The sequence below is a fragment of the Protopterus annectens genome, chromosome 13.part0 (assembly GCF_019279795.1).
Source record: "Protopterus annectens isolate FY-2018-M chromosome 13.part0, PAN1.0, whole genome shotgun sequence".
Taxonomy (NCBI): domain Eukaryota; kingdom Metazoa; phylum Chordata; order Ceratodontiformes; family Protopteridae; genus Protopterus; species Protopterus annectens.
The window spans coordinates 68,993,234-69,014,446 of record NC_056747.1 but is presented as its reverse complement, the minus strand read 5'-3'; the positions used below and the strand labels follow the sequence as shown (position 1 = coordinate 69,014,446).

The following is a 21,213-nucleotide window of genomic DNA, read 5'->3' as shown; positions in this document are numbered from 1 at the left end:
TGTAAAGTTTGATTTTTAAATAATTATTGTTTGTTCTTCTGAAGTTGTTTTTCAGTGCTTTTATTGTTGCTTTAAAATGCCTGTGATTATGTTTGAGATTGCACCCAGACCTGTTGGAATGCCTAGGTTATTGCTTTGGCAGCTATAGCTAGTATCCCCCTTACAAGCTTAGAATAGGGCCGTATGGAATGATGCCACGTAGAACTCCCTTCAGCTGGGTTGCTACATCTTGGTAGGAAAACTTGTGAATCTTTTTGGAGGGGTGCAATCCTGAGTACAGCAGAGACAAACTAGCACTAATTAGCTGTAGTTGACCAGAGAAGTAGGAAATGAGTGGCCAGTGTTCACCAAGATGGTGAAGGGAGACAGCATGGCTTACCTGACTCTTGGCAGGTGATGGGAGGTTTGGCCAGGTAACACAGGGTTTTGTCATGCCCTCAGTTTGTCACGCAGTGCCTTTTGTTTCATTTGGGGTTGGTATATGCTAAGAAGCATACATAATCCTATCTATGTCATTGTTAGATTTTTGCATTGGCATTCCACGCAGGAAGCGGTTAGGTCTTGATGCAACAAAGTAATTATTGAAGCAGTCTTGATGCTGTATCTAGGAGTGAAGCCATGCTCCCCCTGGCTAGCTTTGGTAGTCTGGCCTCCATTTCCTGGGTTTCTCCCCAAATGGGTGCAGGCATAGTATAGGACGGCTGTATGGGCACCTTTTTAATAGCCCAGGTGAGACATGTGTCCCCTTTATTTACTGCTGTAATTCATATAGCATAAGACATTTGTTGTTTCTTCAGTTACTAGTTGCTGCCGAAAGAAAGGAGCAATGGAATTCTAGTTACAGGGTGTTTTGTTTTTGTTCTTTAAAGTGGAGTTACTTGGCTGAATGTGTTCTGTCTTCAGGTGGATTTAAGAAACAAAAGCAACTTTGCATACTAAGGCTTTGGACAGTAGATGTTTACTAGGCTATGTTTGTTATTATATCATCCTGGATTACAACTATTTATGCAAACTGTTGTTACAGTACTGTGATGCAGGCTGTTTTCACCGATAATGAAATCTGTACTCGGTGAGAGTGGGAGGTGTACAGTCAAAAAGTAGTAATATGAAGAGAATAAGGAAAAAGACAAAAAACAGAAAAGGGTAGGGAAAAGTGAAGACCTCAGGAAATGAGAGGTGATAATCAGACTGTTTTGAAGGTACACATCTCTTTTCAAGCTCAATTTACCCCTTCAATTTATGTACCTAGTCTTGACAGTACATTACTTTTTTCAGGATTGATTTACCTCTATATATATATATATATATATATATATATATATATATATATATATATATATATATATATATATATATATACACACACACACACACACACACACACACACACACACACACACACACATGTTTTGAAGCTTAGTACTTGATTTCTACTTGGATCTTCTTTGTATTTGAATTTCATCTGCATCTGTCCCGTCCCTAACCCTTATCCGTTTGTGTCTCTCTCTCTCTCTCTCCCTCCTTTAACCACTTTACTAGCTACATTCTTAACCTTGAATTTTGTTGTTACCATTTACTGTTGCTATATTTATCTTTAATCTTCATTTTTGCTATTTTTTCTGTTTTAATATAAATCTCTGTTATGTAACTATGAAGGTTATACCCCTTGCCTTCACTGAAAATGGGCTTTTTATCCCAGTCAGATTATTCCTGTTCAACAAATGTAAGTGAATAATACCTCCATCCAAAATTCTGGCGATGGGCTGCACATCTGTCTATTGATGCTAAATTTATACTAGAGATTTTTGAAACAAAATTACAATTGTTTGCAACAGTTGGTGTCTTTATGGTCAAAAGAGGGTTCTATCTCTCTCTAAGTATGCATGACAGATTCCCTAGATGTCAGTAGGAGAACTATTCACCTGTTCAAGCATTTTCCAGTGATGTATGACTGAGCTTAGCCTACTGCTGTTTTGTGGTATTGCTGACTGTACTTATACATATATTTTTACAGTAGCTTGTACAGGACTGTGCATATTAGATGGAAGATACCCATGCCAAATATGTCTGCCTTAGTATTTGTATAATATAGCACCGTTTGGTCACCTATAGTCCCACATCCATTGCAGTACTAATGCAGTTATGAAAATATTGTTAATAGCTATAATTACTTTATCAAATACTACCTTGGAACGTTTGCCACTTATGCCCAAGCTGCTGCTCTGCTGTCTTCAGCTCATCCCTTTTGGGGAGTTGAGTAGGCAACACCTCATCATGTATCTCTCTCCCTGACCAGCTTCTTTAGCACCCTGCCTGCAAACTGAACCCAAGTCATATGGTTCAAACATCAGCCTTCATCCCTCAATGCCAGAGAGCCAACAAAGCTGTGCTTCACCATTCTTTGCGATTGACTGTGTTTTGTTCTGTTTTACTTCATTTATTGAACTTTTTGCTTATCTTTTCAGTTTCTGTATCTCTTTTTATATTAATTGTGAAAAGTCGGCAGCTCTTGCATGAGCTTTCTTTTAGAGGCAATGCATCTGTGCCACTGATGGCAAGCTGCAGAGGTGCAATGATAGAAGCTAGGAACGTATGGCATCGAGTTAGCCTGGCTGAGCCATTACAAGGGGACAGTGAAGGTGGAATAAAGTTGAAGGGGAAACATTTATAATCTGGTGTATTTTTTGTTTAGTTTGAGCTATTAATAAGTGATGATTAAGCTAATCATTTGCTGTGCAGCTTGTAGGAAAAGTAGAGGACACATGAAACATTTCAGCACTGAAGTGCAGATGGTGTTTGGTTACATATAGCGTACTGATGCAGAAACAAAAATGGTGAAAGCAGCAGGCGCCAGACGTAGCACTAGTACCTGGTTGGAACGATTCAGAGCAGCAGTTGTGAGGATATTCCTTGAGGTTACAAAGTAATTCTGGCATCTCTTGGAAAGGGGGTAAAGAAGGCCATTAAATTATGTTTTTTTGAGATTTGCTCCTTCTAGAAATGCATGGGAGGATTGGCCCATATCTTCAGAATTTAGAGCAAGCCTGTGTGTAGAAGAAAAGGGGTTAAAGTTATGAGTGGTCTAGTCTATTGTAAACACACGTAGAAATGTTACCTACACTTTTAATTCAGTGTTTTTAGTTGTGACATGGACAGACTTAAGTATCACATTGTGTTTTAGCTGTTATTGTCATAGACTACAAAAATTAGCTTTATATTGGTTGATGCAGTTTATACTGCTTGAGTTGCGACTGTGGTGTGCAGTACTCTGGTTGGGAGGTTCTGTCTTACAGTTGGTTTGGGACGAGGGTTTTCATGGAGTATCTGTGACGACTGGAGGCATGATAGAAAAGTCTTCTGGTTCACTGAAGGGGTGTGGTGCTGGTTGGGGGCATGCCATTGCATAAATAAGGGACTTTTGCTGTCTCAAGCCAATTGCTTCCCAATTTTGAAGAATTTTCCCAGGTGTGTAGGACATAAAATGTGAACACACCAGCTCTTTCTATCCTCCTTTTAATTTGTTTAAGTGACTACGTTCTTCTCAAACTCGTTTCAACCACAGCATAAGACACAAGGACAATAATAAATAGATTAATTGTCCTTAGATATTGTCTAGTAACCACCTCATCTGTTGGTCCTGTGAATAGAGAGGATTTAAGGGCATTAAAATAAAAGGCATTTAAGGAGGTCCTGTGGGGCATAATGAAGAGGTGTGTGTGTGTGTGTGTGTGTGTGTGTGTGTGTGTGTGTGTGTGTGTGTGTGTGTGTGTGTGTGTGTGTGTGTGATTTAAGGGCATTAAAATAAAAGGCATTTAAGGAGGTTCTGTGGGGCATAACGAAGAGGTGTGTGTGTATATGTCTATGTATAGTAGATTGGATGTATGCACATGTACACGCACACAAATGTGGTAGATATTGATAGATATACACATGTCTGTTTAATCAGCTGCATTTCAGCTACATTTGGCTGTCTATTACTGACAGTCAACAGGCATGCAAGATCCTCCATCCCTGGGTAGGGGAATATTCCCTTTCCCCAGGGATTGTGTGATCTTGGCGTTAGTATATATTAGCTGGGGGTGTGGGGGGATGTTTGCAACCACAGTGCATGCATACTAGCAAGTCGATGTTTCTGTTTTCAGTGTAGAGTGGCTTACTTTCAGGATGCCGAAATTCGTGTTAGTTGACCAGGTGAAAGTAAATCATACATACATATATAAAATCATTGTATTTTAGTCTTCTGCATTTTTTGAATCCTCTGTCATCTCTTGCGTAAAAGTTTAAAAAGTTTACTTTCTCATTATGTTTTTTTCCAGCCATCAAATTCAAATTAAAGAATATATAAACACTTGTCTTTTTGAGAACACTATTCATTCAAGGTGGTACTTGCTTTATTGTACTTGTTTTTTTAAACCCAGCTATTGTTTCACATGATTTGTATATATTTATACCCTAAAAGTAACTGCTGCAGCAAGTTGAATTATTTTTTGAAGACTATTTTCTTCTCTCTTTGTTTAGGTTTGGTTGGGTCGGCTTATCACATTGTAGCATTCCAACCGAAGACGGCCATGCAAGCAGCTGAACGAGCAGCAGCAGGAACACTGACAATGGGTAATGATGAGATCAACAGTTGTGTCTGCTATGATTAAATCAGCAGTTGTGTCTGCTAGCCATTTCTGAAGTGCAGTTTGTCAGGTCACTGTAGGAAACAGCGTTGATTATCAGTTGTCCTTTACAGGGGGAACAGAATCCCCAAAAGTATACTATAGACACAAGTGCCGAGTCTGAGATTTTATTTATGTATTTTGTTTATTGGGGTAATGCACTGATCACAATAGGCCATCTGTAGGCACAGCTCGGGTTTATACAGACAGGGCATTTGGGGCATACAGGTTTTACTCTAGGAAAAAGTTATCCTAGGAATTTAAAATGATAGTGGTCAACAATAAATGCTGGAACATTTTGTATAGGAACATTTTTAATAAGTAATATGATGAAGAATGCAGAGAACTGAGTTTTATAGAGGTAAACTTGAGAGAGCTGTCACTCTTGTTTATTCTGTGCAGTAATAGACCTTTTGTGTAATGGGCATTGTTTTACATTTTTGAAGGTTTCCTGAAGCTTAGTTTGTGCCACTGCTCCAGATGTTTGGAGGTATCCTCGTGCAGCTAGAATTTCTAGAACAGAGTGTAGTCGAGTCGGCATCATATCATGTATGTCTCAAGCTGCTGTATGTGGTGGTGGTGACATTTTGTGAACAAAAGGAACTGATGATGAATCCTCCTGGCAACATCATATATTATTTTCTTGAAGCTGGATGATAAGCTATGATGGCAGAATGGTGGTTAAATGCTATGATGTGCTGTATACCTGCAGGGCCTGACATTCAATCATGTCTTCCAGTCACTTTCTTTAGGAATAGCACATTTTCTTTTCTTGTGTCTATGTAGATTTCTTTCAGTACTCCTGTCCCCCCCCCCAAAAAAAAAAAGCCAGTTTATCAGCTCTACTAAATTGTCTAAAGTATATATTATTCCACTACACAGACCCTTGTCTTTGTGGCTCAGGTTATGTCTGCAAAGGTTCGGTGGATCAGCTATGCTTTGTTTGTAGATGAGAAATCATTTTGTAAGCCACTGATAAAATAACCATGGAATTGTACTTGTAAAGTACCTGAAGTAAGTGGAAAACTTGGGCAGTAGGAGAGCATGGATTGCTATGTAATAAACTTGGGACAGATCCAGGTAGACTGTAATTTTAGTCCCTTTTTGAGATTTTGTCTTATTCATTCAGTCCAGAGTTTCAGATAGGCTAAGACTTTTTTTCACCCCATGGGTTACCTGTGACGATACAAAAAGAGTTTATGGTGGTGTCACATTTTGTTGAATAGATGTTTGTTTCTAAGAAATTTAATGGTGTTGTGTGCAGAAAACAGGTTCCCCAAAAGGATTTCACTAGTGGCAGCTGGTGACTTCAAATCCAAGGGGGGCTGCAGGAGACAGCTGAATGGGTTGGGCCAATGGGAAGGGGTGTGGCCAACTAGAAAGGGGCTGGCTATGCTCAAAACCACTGGAACTTTAAGTATGGCTGCCCTGGGTGCCAAACCGTCATTACAAATGTCCGATGAAGACAAAATGAAGTGTAGACGAAAAAATATTTCAGTGCATTGGCTACATGACAACTTACTTAATATCTAGATGGAAACAAAAAGGTTGTGAGGTATGAAAAAATAAATTACTTTTTAAATACATTAATAGAATGCCAGTCAAAATCAAGTATAAAAAAAAACAAGCAGCACTTAACTCAAACCAGTTCTCCTTGCACTGCAGTTCTAATTATAATTTATATTCCACTTTATAAAAGTACCAAGTAAAATGCTGAAGTAGCAATGTCTGTGATATCCTCACTTGTAAAAATGTTTCCTATCCAAAAAAGACCTGCTGCCTGACAGCTTGCTACTTGTTTCATGGGGAAAACATGATCAAAGTAAAAAATGAACAGCAAACAAGAAACAAGCTCAAGATAAATTGCTTAAAGGATTACTGCATAGGTTATGGACCACACATGATAGATTGGCATTCTGTTTAGTTTACATGTAAAGCCTGCAAAGATGACTGCAATTCTCCAACAAATGTAATGAGCTTCTGAAAATACTGTAATACTGTCCTTTTATTACAAATACTTGTCATATGCATTTTAATACCTAAGGCTTGTACGTTATCTAGTTATGTAAACATTCTCTGCATGGCAACAACAAAAAGGCATTCAGTGTTGGTAATTTTTTAACAGTATGCTTACTAAAGCTTACTTGCATCTTACAATCTCAGACAAGCTTATCTGATGGCCATTAAAGCATTACTACTTAAACACAGAGCAACAGGGCACTGCAACAGCATGCATTTTCTAATTAATAAGAAGCAAATCAACAGTATAAAAATATGACAGAAAACCAGAACATTCTACAAAATCAAGGACAGGTGAAAAACCACTGTCGTACTTGTGTCTACCTTGGATGGGGCAGTACTCTGCACACTGCATAACTGCTCCTTGTCTTTCTTGGACACATGCAGAGTCACTACATGGGGGAGTAGGGTGCAACAAGTATGTCACAATTTGAAACGTCTCTGGCTGATGGTGATGGCTCTGACACATTTGTCATACCTCTCAACCTCAGAGCAAGAAATCTGGAGAAAGCCATACATAGAAGAGGGACAAAGGCCCCCAAAATGTTTAAATATTGCTCTTATAAACTTAGAAAGATAATAGGTCTTGTATTAGTATGAATTTTCTGAAGGGTATGAAATCTGAAACTCAAATGTCTGTCATTATTTTCTAAATTCACTCTCTAATGATTTGCCACTAATTTGCCATAAAACCACAATTTTATTAAAAAATGGACCAACAATGTGATGCAAAAATATAAAATTGCCACACAGTACAGCTGGGAACCTGTCAAAGAAGGGACACATTTTTTAATATTAGCACTGTTAACTTGAACAGCTGACAAAATAAAAGAATCTACATGCATTTCGGAAATAAAAGTAATCTATAACTGTGATCATTACAGTTATTTATAATTGTAAACCCTCAATGTTTTCTTCTAAAATTGCCATTTTGCCGAGGGATTATTAGGGGAGAGCAGAATTTTGAGCCAAAATCGGGGACAGTTGAGAGGTTTTGATATTCCTATTTCTATAAAGCACAAACCAAGTGCAAAAGGACAAACAAGCAAAACCAAAACGTAAGGTGCGAGTACCAATCCAAGACACACCGACAGATTCCACAAAAGTACTCCAATGATCTTTAACGCCAATTTATTTTAAAATAAAATGCGTTTTCGCCCCTACAAACAAGAAGCAGCTTCCTCAGAACAACATCACTAAAAGGCGCCAAAAAGTTTTTTAAATATGTACAGGAAGTTCTTTGAACGACATCATTTCCTGTCTTGGCGCTCCTCTCAACTGTTCTGATTGGATGTGTAAATAAAGTAGTATCATTTTTAAAAATGTTACCGCAGCAAGTACAATTCATGCAGGAGAAAGTACCCATTTTAAAACCGCTCTCCCTTCCCTTGTTCTGTTTTGGAAAATCTTTATAGCATAGCTTAAGTTTCAAATTCTGAGCATTTTTGTATGCAAAATAAGGCCTACTTTCCAGTATTTGGCATATTTCTGGCATAGCCATCAAAATACCCCAATTTTTCTCTGTTACCTTCATTATCTGCTCAGTTCTTAAATTTATATGTTGTTAAATATCTTATTACCTCTGTTTTACGTATATTCGATGGTGAGCTTTGTTGCCTAATATTAAACTCCACTGTTTTTTTCTGGCTTCATAAGTTTCACTTACATATTGGTTTACCTTTCTATATGAATAATCTCTTTCTAAAAATTCAGTAGCCATATCATCTAGTTGTCCTTTACAAACTTCATCATTAGTGTTCAACCTACTTGCCCTTAGCATTTCAGATTTTATTATTCCTTTGAATATATGCGGTGGATGCATACTATTATGCACATATCTACTAACCTGTACTTCTTTTTTATGTACACTAGTGTCAGTATTTTCACCTATTCTTTCTGTGGTTACCTCCAAGAAAGATATCTTTTGTGGGGAGCAAGCTATTTTAAAAATCGAAAAAAAGATGTAGTACTCAATAAGTATCGTACAAAAATTCCTCAGTGCCTTTCCACACCAAAAAGCAATCAACAAATCTACCATAATATAATGTACTCCCCCCCCCCCTCATTATATGCACACATCCGGTTTCTGGCTTGTTCCAAGACTGCTGACTCTGCAGTCCGATCTCCTTCCAGTCTATGCGGTTAGCACCGCATTGACTTCTGGGGAATCAGCAGTCTGCTTCCTGAATCCATACTGGAAAGGCAGCAGTCCGGATTCACTTTGTATGGAGGATTCCTAGGACTGTACCATTGTGGTTCACAGCTTGGGGGGGGGGCTGCAGTCCTGCAGTCCCATATCACGAGCCGCCACTGGATTTCACATTCTGTGCTTTCTTTTATCTGGGTTTGGAGCATGGCATGACAGTCTGTCCCAAGTGTGCATCCTTTAATCAGATGTTGATAACCTGAGTAAAATATTTCCAGGAGTATTCATTTCTCAAGATATTGTGCAAGTGGTAGGTTTTCCATTCTTGCATAAACCAGATTTGCTTCAGCATGAGGTTACCCTTAAGGCTAACCCTAAGCTCTCAGATATGCTCACCACATTTTTTTTCAGACTCTGCTTTCAGATTCTATGTGGGAGACATGAAGATTCAGGAAGACTTGGAACAGGGAGTTCAAGAGATGTTGCATCAAAGTAAAGATGACGGCAGTGATTCATGCCAGTGTGCTTCTAGCCATCAAGACACTTGGGCCCTTTTGAAAAACGTGTCTTTGTATATTCAGACAGACAAAACCAATGGAATGGTACTTGAATAGGGGTCTATATTATATTAGCGAACGCACTGAATTGCAAATACTATGTAATCGACCCACAATCCTCGAAAACCCAAAATGTTGAACACACGGGAAAAAAAATCACTGATCCGTTAAAAAAATCCAAACACAAAGTGGTGGGCTGTGCACCCCACACACCCACCTACTTAAATATACCAACTCCAAGATCGCACCACAGTGGAGGAAATGGCAAAGTCCCGAAAATGGCCCAGCGATTATTTATTATTATTCTTTTCTCTCTCTCCTTCATAGGAAAAAAATCACTGTTCCATGCTTTTGGAATGCCATTTCGCATAATGACGTTCAAAACAGCGTTCACAATTCAATGCATTCACTAATATAATAGGGACCCCTTGAGTAGTTCGGGGTGTGCTTATTCTTATCTGCCATACATGCATGATATCTAACCCAGGAGTCAGATTTGACCCTCGGGTCAACAAGAATCCTATCTTAAGAGAATGTAAGGGCAGATCTTCTCAAGGGGCTACTAAACAGGGCCATATTGCTGTTTGCTTTTGGCACACCTTACCTGTAAACAAATACTGTACCACGATACCAGCAGTGGCACTGGGTCAGCAGATGCCTTTTTCATAAACTAGGCAGATCTGTTTTCTCTCTGCATTCTGTCCAGTACTAAAAATCTATCTGATGAAGTCTACTGAACAAAAGCACTTGTAAGGGACAACATCAAGTAGCAGTTAGATTGCTCTGCATTTTTATTTTAATCTTTTAGAATAGAAACTCTTGGAAAAGGGTCTGTTTACAAGAATTCCACTGCACACTGAAGAATTTGAGAGGATCTACCAGCGTAATTAGGTTTTCCTTTACGTTTCTCAAGATGTTTCAGAAGCTAACAGGACAGGCCAGAAATGCTATAGTTTGCTACTTTCTGGTTTTGTCATCGCTGGCTCTCCCCTAGTAAATACAAAAACAGTTCTTCTGCCCTAGAATGTTGACCACTTGGGAGATCATTGATGCTGACATTGTAGATGAGTTGTTGCTCATTCTTTTCAGATGCATTCCTCTGTGGACTTGCTGTACACATTGATTAAGGCTGGAAAACCCAGCTCAATAAACTGACAGCTTAAATGAAAAAGTTTTGTTTTTTTGTTGGTTTAACAGACACCACGACTCAATTCTTCCCAAGTGTCATCAGTTCTTCTGTCCTGTGCCTCACTAGAGGTATATATTCCAGCAATTTCAGCATGTCTACCATTGTTTAATGGGCAAAGGGGAACAAAAAGTTTGATCCAGATACCCAAATCAAATAGTTGTTGTTTTTTTGGAATTTGGCAGCAGCCTGGAGAGACCGTTTTGGAGGTCCTCTGAGATCTCCAGGGTGGTTTAAGGTGTAGTACCTTTATGTTAAATTCCATTAGCTAGGGTAGTAAAGATCAAAGTGGTTCCATCTGGTGTCCCGTTTTAGAGCACTGATGCCCAAGTGGGAAGAAGTCCTTTGGGCCAACATGGGTAATGGTGATGAACTCTAAAATTCGGACCAGCTCTTAGATTTTTGCAGAAAGGAATCCAAGAGTTAGTACTGTAACAGTGAATGTAGTTTAATAGCTAAAATTATGGTAAGTTCCTCACACAGCTATACTTGGTATTGTATTTTGTCAAGTGTGGAGAATTGTTTTTTCCTTGCATATAATATGGTGTCACTACTTTTGTGTTGCTGTTGACATCTGAAGGGTGAATGGCTGTTTCACCATTAGTTTATCACTGTCTTAAGATCTGTTACACTGTCGACATGGTATGAAAAGGGCATAACGTGCTTATGACATTCTGAAGTGGATTGTAGCTCTATAGAGTGCCTTGTGCTTTGTAAAAGGTGGCTGTGTAACCTATTGTAGATGTGCTCATTAAAAAAAATATATATATTGTGCATTAGCTATCTAAACCCTTTTGTTTTTTTTTTTCTGTTTCTTCTTCCTTGAGATCATATTTCTACCAGCAGTGCCTTTACAATCTGTTCGGAAGTGCCAGACAGAGGTACATGGTGGCTCCAGCATTCATGAGAGTGATGAAGAGAAATATTTGACTAACTGGAGTTATGTGATTGGGATGGGGACTGGTGATGGGGTGATGGCACATCTCCAAAGGCCAGTCACACAATAGAGGAGAGGTAGAACTCAGAAGTGTCGCTAGCTGTTCTGGTGTCCTGTGCCATTCTGTAAGTTGAGGACCAAAAAAAAAAAGAAAGGTCCTCTGCAGTGGAGTGATAGCGCACTTCTTTCCTTGTAAACTGTAGCAAACTGCTTCTACAGTTTATACCACACACAAAGTGCTAAGTACTTCAGCAATGATCATAGCTGTAGTACTGGCGTTTGAATGCTGGTAATGCACTACATTGAAAACTGATCAGCATCTGATGATCTCTGCCCCCACATATTTGCTTTCAGGTCAACTTCTCCAGTCTCCCAACCCAAACTATGCTGCTGTCAAGGAGCTGAATAGTCAACTTTTGAGTGGAAGGTTTTAATGCAGGAAGAACAACATTTGAGTGTTCGTGGTATGATATTGACCATCTAGTATCATACTAAACTATTTATGTTTTTATGTATTTATACATGCATGCATGTATGTTTGTAAGGCAAACACCTTAACCATTAGGCCACTCTCCCAACCCTGTATGTATTTATTAAAATTTGATTACCAGGAAAGTCCAACTGGTAGATGCCCATTTCAAAGGAGGCCTGGGGAGAAAAGCTTCAAAATATTACAAAACATAATTTTACAGTATTTAAAAATAATACTAAAAACAAGTATAGTTTTTAAATAATTATACCGAATTAGACCTAATATGAAAACATTGGTTAAGAATAGATGCAAGTGATGTGATAGTGATGTATAGAAACATTTTTAGCTAGTTTATATTGAAAATAAAGGTAAGCTAGTGTAATGCGAACAGACTTGCAGTACAAAGTGAAAGAAAAGCAGGTCAAATTTATGATCATCATCCATTATAATCTCTAATTGTTATGAGACATGGCTTCAGTGGTTGTATTACTAAGAGAGAGGACTTTAAATTAAATTTAGTTTTTCATAGAATAGGGGTTTGGAGAGAACATTTTTTTTTCTTTTAAGGATTGAGCTTGAGTTGTGAGTTATGAGGCTTTGTTTCAGTTGGTGCTAAAGCTTCCCCAGTAATTCTTTGGCAGTGTGCCATTTTTTTAAGGATTGAGCTTGAGTTGTGAGTTATGAAGCTTTGTTTCAGTTGGTGCTAAAGCTTCCCCAGTAATTCTTTGACAGTGTGCCATGTTGTAAGATGTGCAAATGAGTATGGAGTTCTCTGTGTACTGTATTGGGGAGGCCTGATGTGTGGGGGGTGCTGGTGAGGATATTAAAGAGGAGGGAACCAAAATTAGAGCCTTGTAAAACATCAGTGGTGATTTTTTTTTTGGGGGGGGGTTACAGAGAGGGGGTGGAGTGCTATATTACTGATGGATAGCTATTTGATACAGAAAGGTGGACTAAGAGAGGCCTAATGATAACATCCAGAGTAGAAGTTCGCTGTGACAAACTGTCAAAGGCTTTAGATAAGTGTAGAAATAAGGACGAGACTAGTTTTCCGTTATGTAGATACTGCTGATAAAGCTAGAGATAAGTCAGAAGTGTAGCGTTAGTACTTTGAGAAGAACGGAAAACATGCTGTGTGGGGGACAGGAGTTCTTCCTGCAGGAGATAGATTAGCAGTTGTTTTTGAGTACATTTTCAAGTATTTTGGAGAGTGGGGGATTGGATTGTTATAGGTCTAAAGTTAGCAATGTCTGTTGAAATTTTCTTTGTGCAGTGGGATAGTGTGTGACTTTTTTCCAGAGAGAGGTAATGTGGGATTCCTGGATTGATCTATTTATAAGGATCGAGACGGTAAGCAGTGCTATCAATTGCGCTTTTAAGGTATTTGCTTGGAAGTTCGTCAGCTGAAGTAGAGCATGGTTTGAGTATAAAAGTAGTTTTATACAGGATGTGGACACCGGTTGAAGGTGAAAGTGGATGTGGTGATATGTGGTTGTTGGGCAGGGTTAGGATTAGGTGTTGGGCAAGCCTTGCTTACAGATGCTATACTGTCTATGAAATAAGAGCTGAATTGTATTGCGGTTTTGAGTGTTCAGTTATTGAGAGAGGGGATTAGGGCTGAATTTATGTCCAGGATATGAGATTCCTTTAATGACTGTCCAGAATTTTCTAAGGTTGTATTTACTGTTATTCTGAAAGTTGTTGTGGTATAGTTTTTGTTTCCATTAATTTGCTTTTTAGTATGATTGTGAAGCATTCTGAAGTTTAAGATATTATGGTGTTCTATATTTTTGCCGTTCTCTCCATACTTTTTCTCTATCCTGCATTAACCTTCTAATCTTTTTAATAGACAAACTGCATTATTTGTTTTTAATCTCTTCCTACTAGGAGGTGCAAGGCTATTCAGGATATTCGAGAAGGTTTTATTGAATTAATGTACAGCATCATCAAAGAGGAGAAAGTTCCAGTTTAATAAATGATCGGTAGTAATGACCCTGGTCTTTGTCAGCCAGAAGTGCTCTTCCTATCACCTGTAATATGCCCAGTAATGACGACTCCTGCAATTCGCATGGAGTTACATTTATTGGTAACATATCTAAGTATGATTGCAAATTCTTTTTTAAGACCCGTTGCTCCTACTGCTATTGGAACTGTGTGGTTGTCTTTCTTCCACGTTGCTCTTGTTTCTGCCTGCAAATTCTGATATTTTATGACCTTGTCTCTCTGTATGCAAGACACTGTAGTCACTGCGTGTAGTGATATCAATGCTACTTTTTTTTTTTTTTTTTTTCTTGGGTCACTGTATCTGGTTTTCTCGCATCTGTCTTTTCAACTGTTGGTAATGGGTGATCCCATATGATGTAGACGTCCTCATTTTCTATGATGCTGTGTGGCTCATGTTTCCAGTGTTTTTAGCTAATTCAATACCGTAATGTTTACACAACCCTCAGTGCAACAGTCTTGCCACATTATTATGCCTTTCAATGTACAGTCCTCCTCCCATTAGTATATCATAACCACCAATGATGTGTGCGACTGTTTTGAATTGTGTTTTGCAAAACCTACATTTGTCTTTTTCTCCCACTTGTTCAATGGACTCCGTAAACCAACATGTGCATAACCCGCTATCATGGGTTGCCAATATTAACCTTTCATCTTTTGGTTTGAATTCACCTCTCCTTAACCTTTCTTGCAACCTATACATTTTTCACATTCCTTGCCTTTTCATCTGATCCTTCACTTTTATATTTTTTTCTTTTGTTTTTTTGGCACATTCAGTTGCCACCTGATTTTTATCTCTTTCAGGTTTGATTTCCAGTCCTGCTTGATGTTGATATTCTTCTGCTAGACTAAGCAGGGAAGTCATCTTAGATTTATTCTCCTCAAAACTTTCACTACGTTTGGGTCCTGTGAGGTCAGCAGATGTGTATGCAGTCCCACAATTGCAGATCTGTACAAGTAATCAGTTTCAAGGAGGCCCATACATGCTTCAGAACGGGGAATATGTAATCTTGGTATGTACAGATTTTTATAAATCATTTGGTGAGCATGAAGCATCCTTCTTGTTTTCGTATCTAATCTATCCAACGCATTTTAGGGCCAGTCAGTCACTCTAAAACTGTAAGTTAGGACAGGAAGAGCAAATTGGTTTATAGCGTGAATTTTATTCCTATATCAGGATTTATTCCTAGTTTTCAGGATTAATTTAACTCTTCTAAAATATTCCTTACTAAGTTTTATTTGCATTTGTTCATGTTTTATTGTTAATCCTTCATCAATTCGCAAATATTTATACACTCCCTCTTGCTCAAGTTCTTTTATATCACATTCTTGTCCCAAACTGATGTTTTATTGGTGCTGCAGCTTTCCTGCTTTAAAGGTTGCTGTGGCACATCAAGACCAGATGACATTTTTATATCATCTAAAAAAGTTTGTACTTGCAGTTGTGCTTTCAGTTCTTCATCTGATGAATTATGCAGTTTTAAATCATCGACAAAGAGGAGATGAGAAGTCTTTACCCTTTTTTTTGTTTTCTAGGAGCCAAATTATAGACAGGTTAATGGGTTAAGGCCAAGACAGAATAGCAGAGGTGACAGGGAGTCACCATGGAATATTTCCCTTTGGATTTTTATCCCTGGAATAATTATTTAGCCTTTATCATTAAGTGCAAAGTGGTCTGCCATTGTTTCATGGTCACTGTAATGTTGTTGATCAGTGTAGGATGTATATTATACATTTTAAGAACTCTTTTAACCATGAATGTGGAATACTATCAAATGCTTTTTTGTAGCCAGTCCATGCTATACTTCGATTCTTCCCCTTTTTACAGTTCTCCATTACGACTTTATTTAGATTCTTCCCCTTTTTACAGTTCTCCATTATGACTTTATTTAGCAACAGATGATCCTTTGTTCTATATGAATTTCTCTTATTGCCGTTTTGTTCTATTGACTGAGTTTTCTTCTAAATGACTATAAACTCTGTTGGCATCGGTTCCAGTGTGTAGTTTATACATAGTTAGAAGGCAAGTTATTGGTCTACAACTTCTAGGGTAGCTTGCAAGTTCACTCTTTGTAGGAGCCTTGTTTTTCTTGTTAGCCATGTTGGTGTCTGTCCATGGTGTGCATGTAAATAGTTCTTGCTCATGGCTAATTTTTTGTGAAAATATGTTAATACTTTTAACCAGAAGTTAGGTACTGTATCTGGGCCTGGTGTTTTCCAACTAGGAGCTTTTCTTAACTTTGTTTCAATCTCTCTGGCTGTTACTTCATCCCATTTTATATCCTGTACCTTTGAACTTCTTATACTTTATTTTACTTTTTCTACCCATTTAGCAGCTTTATGTTGCACAGGATCTTCATAAATACTTCTCCAAAATGTATCTCTCTTTTTTTTTTTCTTTTTTGAGTGTTCTTTTAATTCCCTTTACGTTGTTTCCCGCGTTCTCTCTAAAACATTTATGGGTCATCAATAAATTGCTTATTTTGTATTTTTCCTTTAAATTTATCTGTGTATCGTCTCGTTTTTTTCTGCCTGTGCTGATGTGTTTAGTTCACTGTTTGCAGTAGTGCATGATCGATCTTGATCTGTTATAATATTGCGCATTGCTTTTCTCACATCTGAGTATTTTTGTTCATCTGTTCCCTCTTCTATGCTCTTAACAGTGACACTTCTTGTCCTTGTAGTTTTCTCTGTTTGATAATTCATAATGGTTTTCAATTTCTCCCCTTCATTTCCCTCACTACCTTGTATTCTTGTGGTAGAATTTTATGTATTAATTTATTTAGCTGCACAGTAATATATATCCTCTTTAGAGAGATCCATGCAATATAAACAGAAGTAGACCGTCCTAATTACTGGGTTCATTTTGTTTTATCAAACTTCTGACTTTTTGGGTTTTATTAGCCACCTTTAGTCTCTTTCTTTCATTGATCTTAATATGTTTATCCATCTCTAGTGAATCGAAACTCTTCTCTTAGCTCAATTTCTTCTAAACTGAGGGTACATTTTGTTCTCCATTTTCTGCGGGCATTCTGTGTAAAGTTCTGTAGCATCTTCCTGTGGCACATTCTCTTCAATTTCATTCTTTGCCATCCATTGCTCTGTCATGTGGGACTCGCTGACCTGTCACGCCTCAACATTGACTGCTCCAGAGTTGTCACAGTTATCTGTTCCTTACCTTGCTGTCCAGCTTCAAGTGAACATTTTGTACTGGTTTCCTGTGGAAGACTCCAAAATATCTTATGACAACTGACCGGTTGCTTCCCGTTCCATTTCTCCTTTATTTGGATGTCTATTGCTGTGCTGTGTAGATTTTATACACTGAATCCTTCACTTTGCAGGTACTCTATAACCTCAGTTTCTACTTCTTTAACTTCTCCATTGCTAATCTTCTTTTCTACTTTTCCTCTGTCTTCTAATTTTTTTATGTTGTAAAGTTTTCCATGTCCAGATTCCTTTGCCTGTATTTCTGTTCCAATATCTTTGGAGCTGCTCTTTTTGTATTGATTAGTTTTGCTTTCTTCTTTCTCCTTTGCATAAATATTACATCATATTAAGTATTTTTCTTTCCTGTGTCCATATTTCTTCAGATGTCTCTTGATCTTCCTGTTTCTCCTTACTTTGCGGACTCGTTCTATCATGCTGTGATGTAACGTGTGTTCGACCTTCTATACCAAATCCTTCACTTCGCAGGCTCCTGATCTTCCTGTTTCTCCTTACTTTGGGGACTCGTTCTGTCATGCTGTGATGTAACGTGTGTTAGACCTTCTTTCTATACCAAATCCTTCACTCCGCAGGCACTCCATAACTTCAGCTTCTATTTTTCTAACTTCTACTTTACTCTTTTCCACATTCCATCTTTGTGATATTAGTTTTCTTTATTGTGAAATACTCCATATCCGGATGCCTTTGCCTGTATTTCTCTTAGAATATCTTTGTGGCTGCCTTTCTTGAATTGATTAATTTGGCTTTCGACTTTACATAAATGTTGCATCATATCAAATCTCTTTCTTTCCCATGTCCATATTTCTTTTTATACTTTTCAGAAATCTCTAGTTGTTTTTTTCACACTTCCTCAGATGCTTCTTTTTCCAAACAGGTCAAAGTTTTTTGGTCTATGTAATGTTTTTCACAAATCTGTTGTATTAATGAACACAAATTTTTATTTGAGGCATCTGACAGTTTTTCTTGTTGACGTATTTTTTTCTTTCCTCTAATTTCTCTCTCAATCTTTTTGTATATCGTGCATCTGGAAATGCTGGGCCTTTTGCATAATAGTATCAATATGTAATTTCTTTCTTATCCTCGGTAGTCCATGTTATCATCTTTATGGCTGTTCTTTGGCCTGTCAGTTTGATTTTTGCGGACTGCTGCTTCCTTGTACAATACGATCATAGGAGATTACTAGACAATTGGCCCTGAGACCCGTATAAGCCTAGCCAAAAGTTTAGCCCATGTTTAGACAACTCTGCACTCTATGCCCCTGTCCAGCAGGGACACGGGTGGAATCCTGGGGGTATATTTTCTGTTTCCCATCCAGTTATCCAGGTTGCACTTAAAAAGGGGTAAAGAGATACTCTGAGATACTCTGCTTGATGTGGAGAGGGAGTCTTTTCCATAGATGGAGTCTCTGGGACACACACATGTCCCGCCAACAAGTCCTGTTGATGTTGCAGACCAGGTTGAGGCTGTGTGTGAGTGTTATTCAAGTGGAGCTTGACTTGTGGATATGCAGCAGTCCATCAAGTTGGGGTCCGTGATCGCCTTTTATGCCAGACAGAGGTCACCTCTGAGGAGTCTGTATGAAACTGAGTAAAGGGATAGGGCTTTTAGCCTATCTGTGTATGGTAGATGTTTGAGACCCTGGATTTTCCTGGCGAGGAATCTCTGTGGTCTCTAACTGCTGCATATGCTTTGCGAGGTGCATGCCGAAAGAGGTGGTGTACTCAATAATGGGCCTCATAAGGAAAGAATACAGGGATGTTATGACCTCCTAGTCCCTGGATGAGATGCCCTTATGTATGAGGTGGGCCATGTAGAAGGCTTTTCATACAACAGAAGTAACATGGTGGTCAAAACGCAGGTTGCTATCGATGTGGGTGTTCAAATCCCTCACGACTGATTGTGTGCTTAGGACATTGTTAATAATGCTATTTATGGAGATGTCACTCTCCCCAAAGGGGGGGGTGATGATGATGCATTTTTTGGTATTCAGCTTGAGGTCATGTTTCTGGTACCAGTCATTTGTCTGAGTGAGATCCTCTTGGAGGATGTCCACAACACAAGGGAATTGATGACGGCACCCAGCTTGCAGTTATCTGCAAACTTGGTCAGCCATAGCCCGCTGGTTTTGGCCTTCACCACAAATAAGAGGCCCCAAGACTGAACCTTGGGTATGTCGCTTGTTATGGGTCTACTACTTGAGATGGCTTCCCCTATTTTGACTAGGTGGGTTATATCAGTAAGCCAGTTTGCTACCCATCTGGTAACATATGGATTGATGCCTAGTTGAAAGAGTTTATCTATTGTGCCCGAGTGGGGAATAGTGTCAAAGGCGTTGGCTAGTTAAAGGTAGGCGGTGTGCACCATCTTCCCCTCTTCCATGGCTTTGGTAACTGTATCAAAGGAGTCGACCAAATTTAGCAGACATGAGCCATACTGTGTGGAATCAACTGTTTGGAGGTTGCGAATGTTCTTGTTAATGATAATCCATTCCATGGCCTTGCAGATCAGGCTAGTTAGGCTTATGATTCTATAATTTCCCAGATCGGTGGACACTGCGGCTTTGTATAAAGGGATAACTGTGGCTGTCCTCCACTTAGCTGGGACAAAGCCGGTACTCGGGCTTTGGTTGAATAGGGCACGTAACGGTGCTGCAAGTTCCTGCCTGAGTTCACATAGGATGCAACCTGGTATGTTATCAGGCCCTGTGGAGGGTGTATTTTTTGCCTTTGAGAGAGCAGTGATGACCTGTTCCCTAGATATAAGGGGAAGGGGCAGGTACTGGGGATGTCCTGATGGGGGGAACAGAGGAATGAAGTTTTCGCTGAATCTGTCAGCCAACAAGTTTGCTATATCTACAGAATTTGTATATGTGGTGTCCTTGACCACCAGTTCTGAACAGATCTGGGTGCTTCCTTTGAGGTTGCAGACATATGTGAAGAAGACCTTATGATTGTCTCTAGTAGATGTGTCCAAATTGGAGTCAAAGTTTGCTTTGAAGGATTTCACTAGTGCTCTTATTTGCTTGTTCAGGGTAAGGAGGCATTGCTTTCAAGTGGGCATCTGCTCCTTCTTTGTCTTGGACAGCAATTTTTTTCCATTTGTTATAGAGTTTATATATTGTAGATTTCCTCTAGACAGGTTTACACTTCCATGCGGAGGATGATTTTAGTCCTTTCGGGTATTCCTGATTCCATGCATCTATATAAATGCTCATATAGTACTTTGGTGTAGTTTTGGATATTGGTGCCAGTTCCTGTAGAGGGGTGGGAGTTGTGAAGCTGTTTTATACCATCCCTCAGGAGGCCGCAATCCGCTTTGGTGAATTATTATGTCTGATTTTAGCTAGAGGCAGGTTGAGGGAGATGGTGACTTCGAAAGTGATCACTTTATGGTCAGATCTTACCAGGGGAGCATGATACTATAGGGATGCTGCAGTGGTTACTCATGTTGGTTAATATCAAGTCCACGAGGGGGCCATCCTCCATCTGGACCTGGCCTAGCCTCATTGTTGGAATGTTTCCGTATTTTGAGGATTATGCACTGTCCTTTTTTTTTTTTTCCAGTTCTGGCACCAGTGTGCCGACAAGAATTGGGCACTTCTTTTCTCCTGGGTCTTGTGCCGCCAGCTATGGTTTTTAATTTTTGACGTACTTCTGTCCATGGTATATGCTATATAAAATACAGTCTATATAGCCGTGCCATTTTGGTGAAAGTTTAGGGGGTGGGGTGGGAACAGGCCCACCTCATGAAGGTACTCACCAAGACTTGAGGATGAATTCAGTTTCAGCAATACTTCTTTGATTGCTGTCTTATCTCTCTGTTCGGACCCCATCTCCCTGCTGGGAGCAGGGCATCCTCCTCCGGTACCCGTGACTGCTGTTGAGGGGAGGGGAACACTGGTGTAGGTGGCTCTGCATGGCTGCAGGAGAGGGCATAGCGTCCCCCTCCAGGAGAGCACCCTCTTCCCCTCCCACACTGGGAGTCCATCACCTCTGGGATGTGAGGC

General features: G+C 39.2%; 1 protein-coding gene across 1 annotated transcript in view; it reads left to right on the top strand.

Annotated features, from left to right (window-relative positions):
* NDUFA11 (NADH:ubiquinone oxidoreductase subunit A11) overlaps positions 1-21,213 on the top strand; it is a 45,722-nt gene that overhangs the window by 11,783 nt on the left and 12,726 nt on the right. Inside the window, exon 2 of the mRNA XM_044090627.1 lies at positions 4,519-4,611. Coding sequence (XP_043946562.1) covers positions 4,519-4,611 — 93 coding nt within the window. The remainder of the gene's footprint in view (positions 1-4,518; positions 4,612-21,213) is intronic.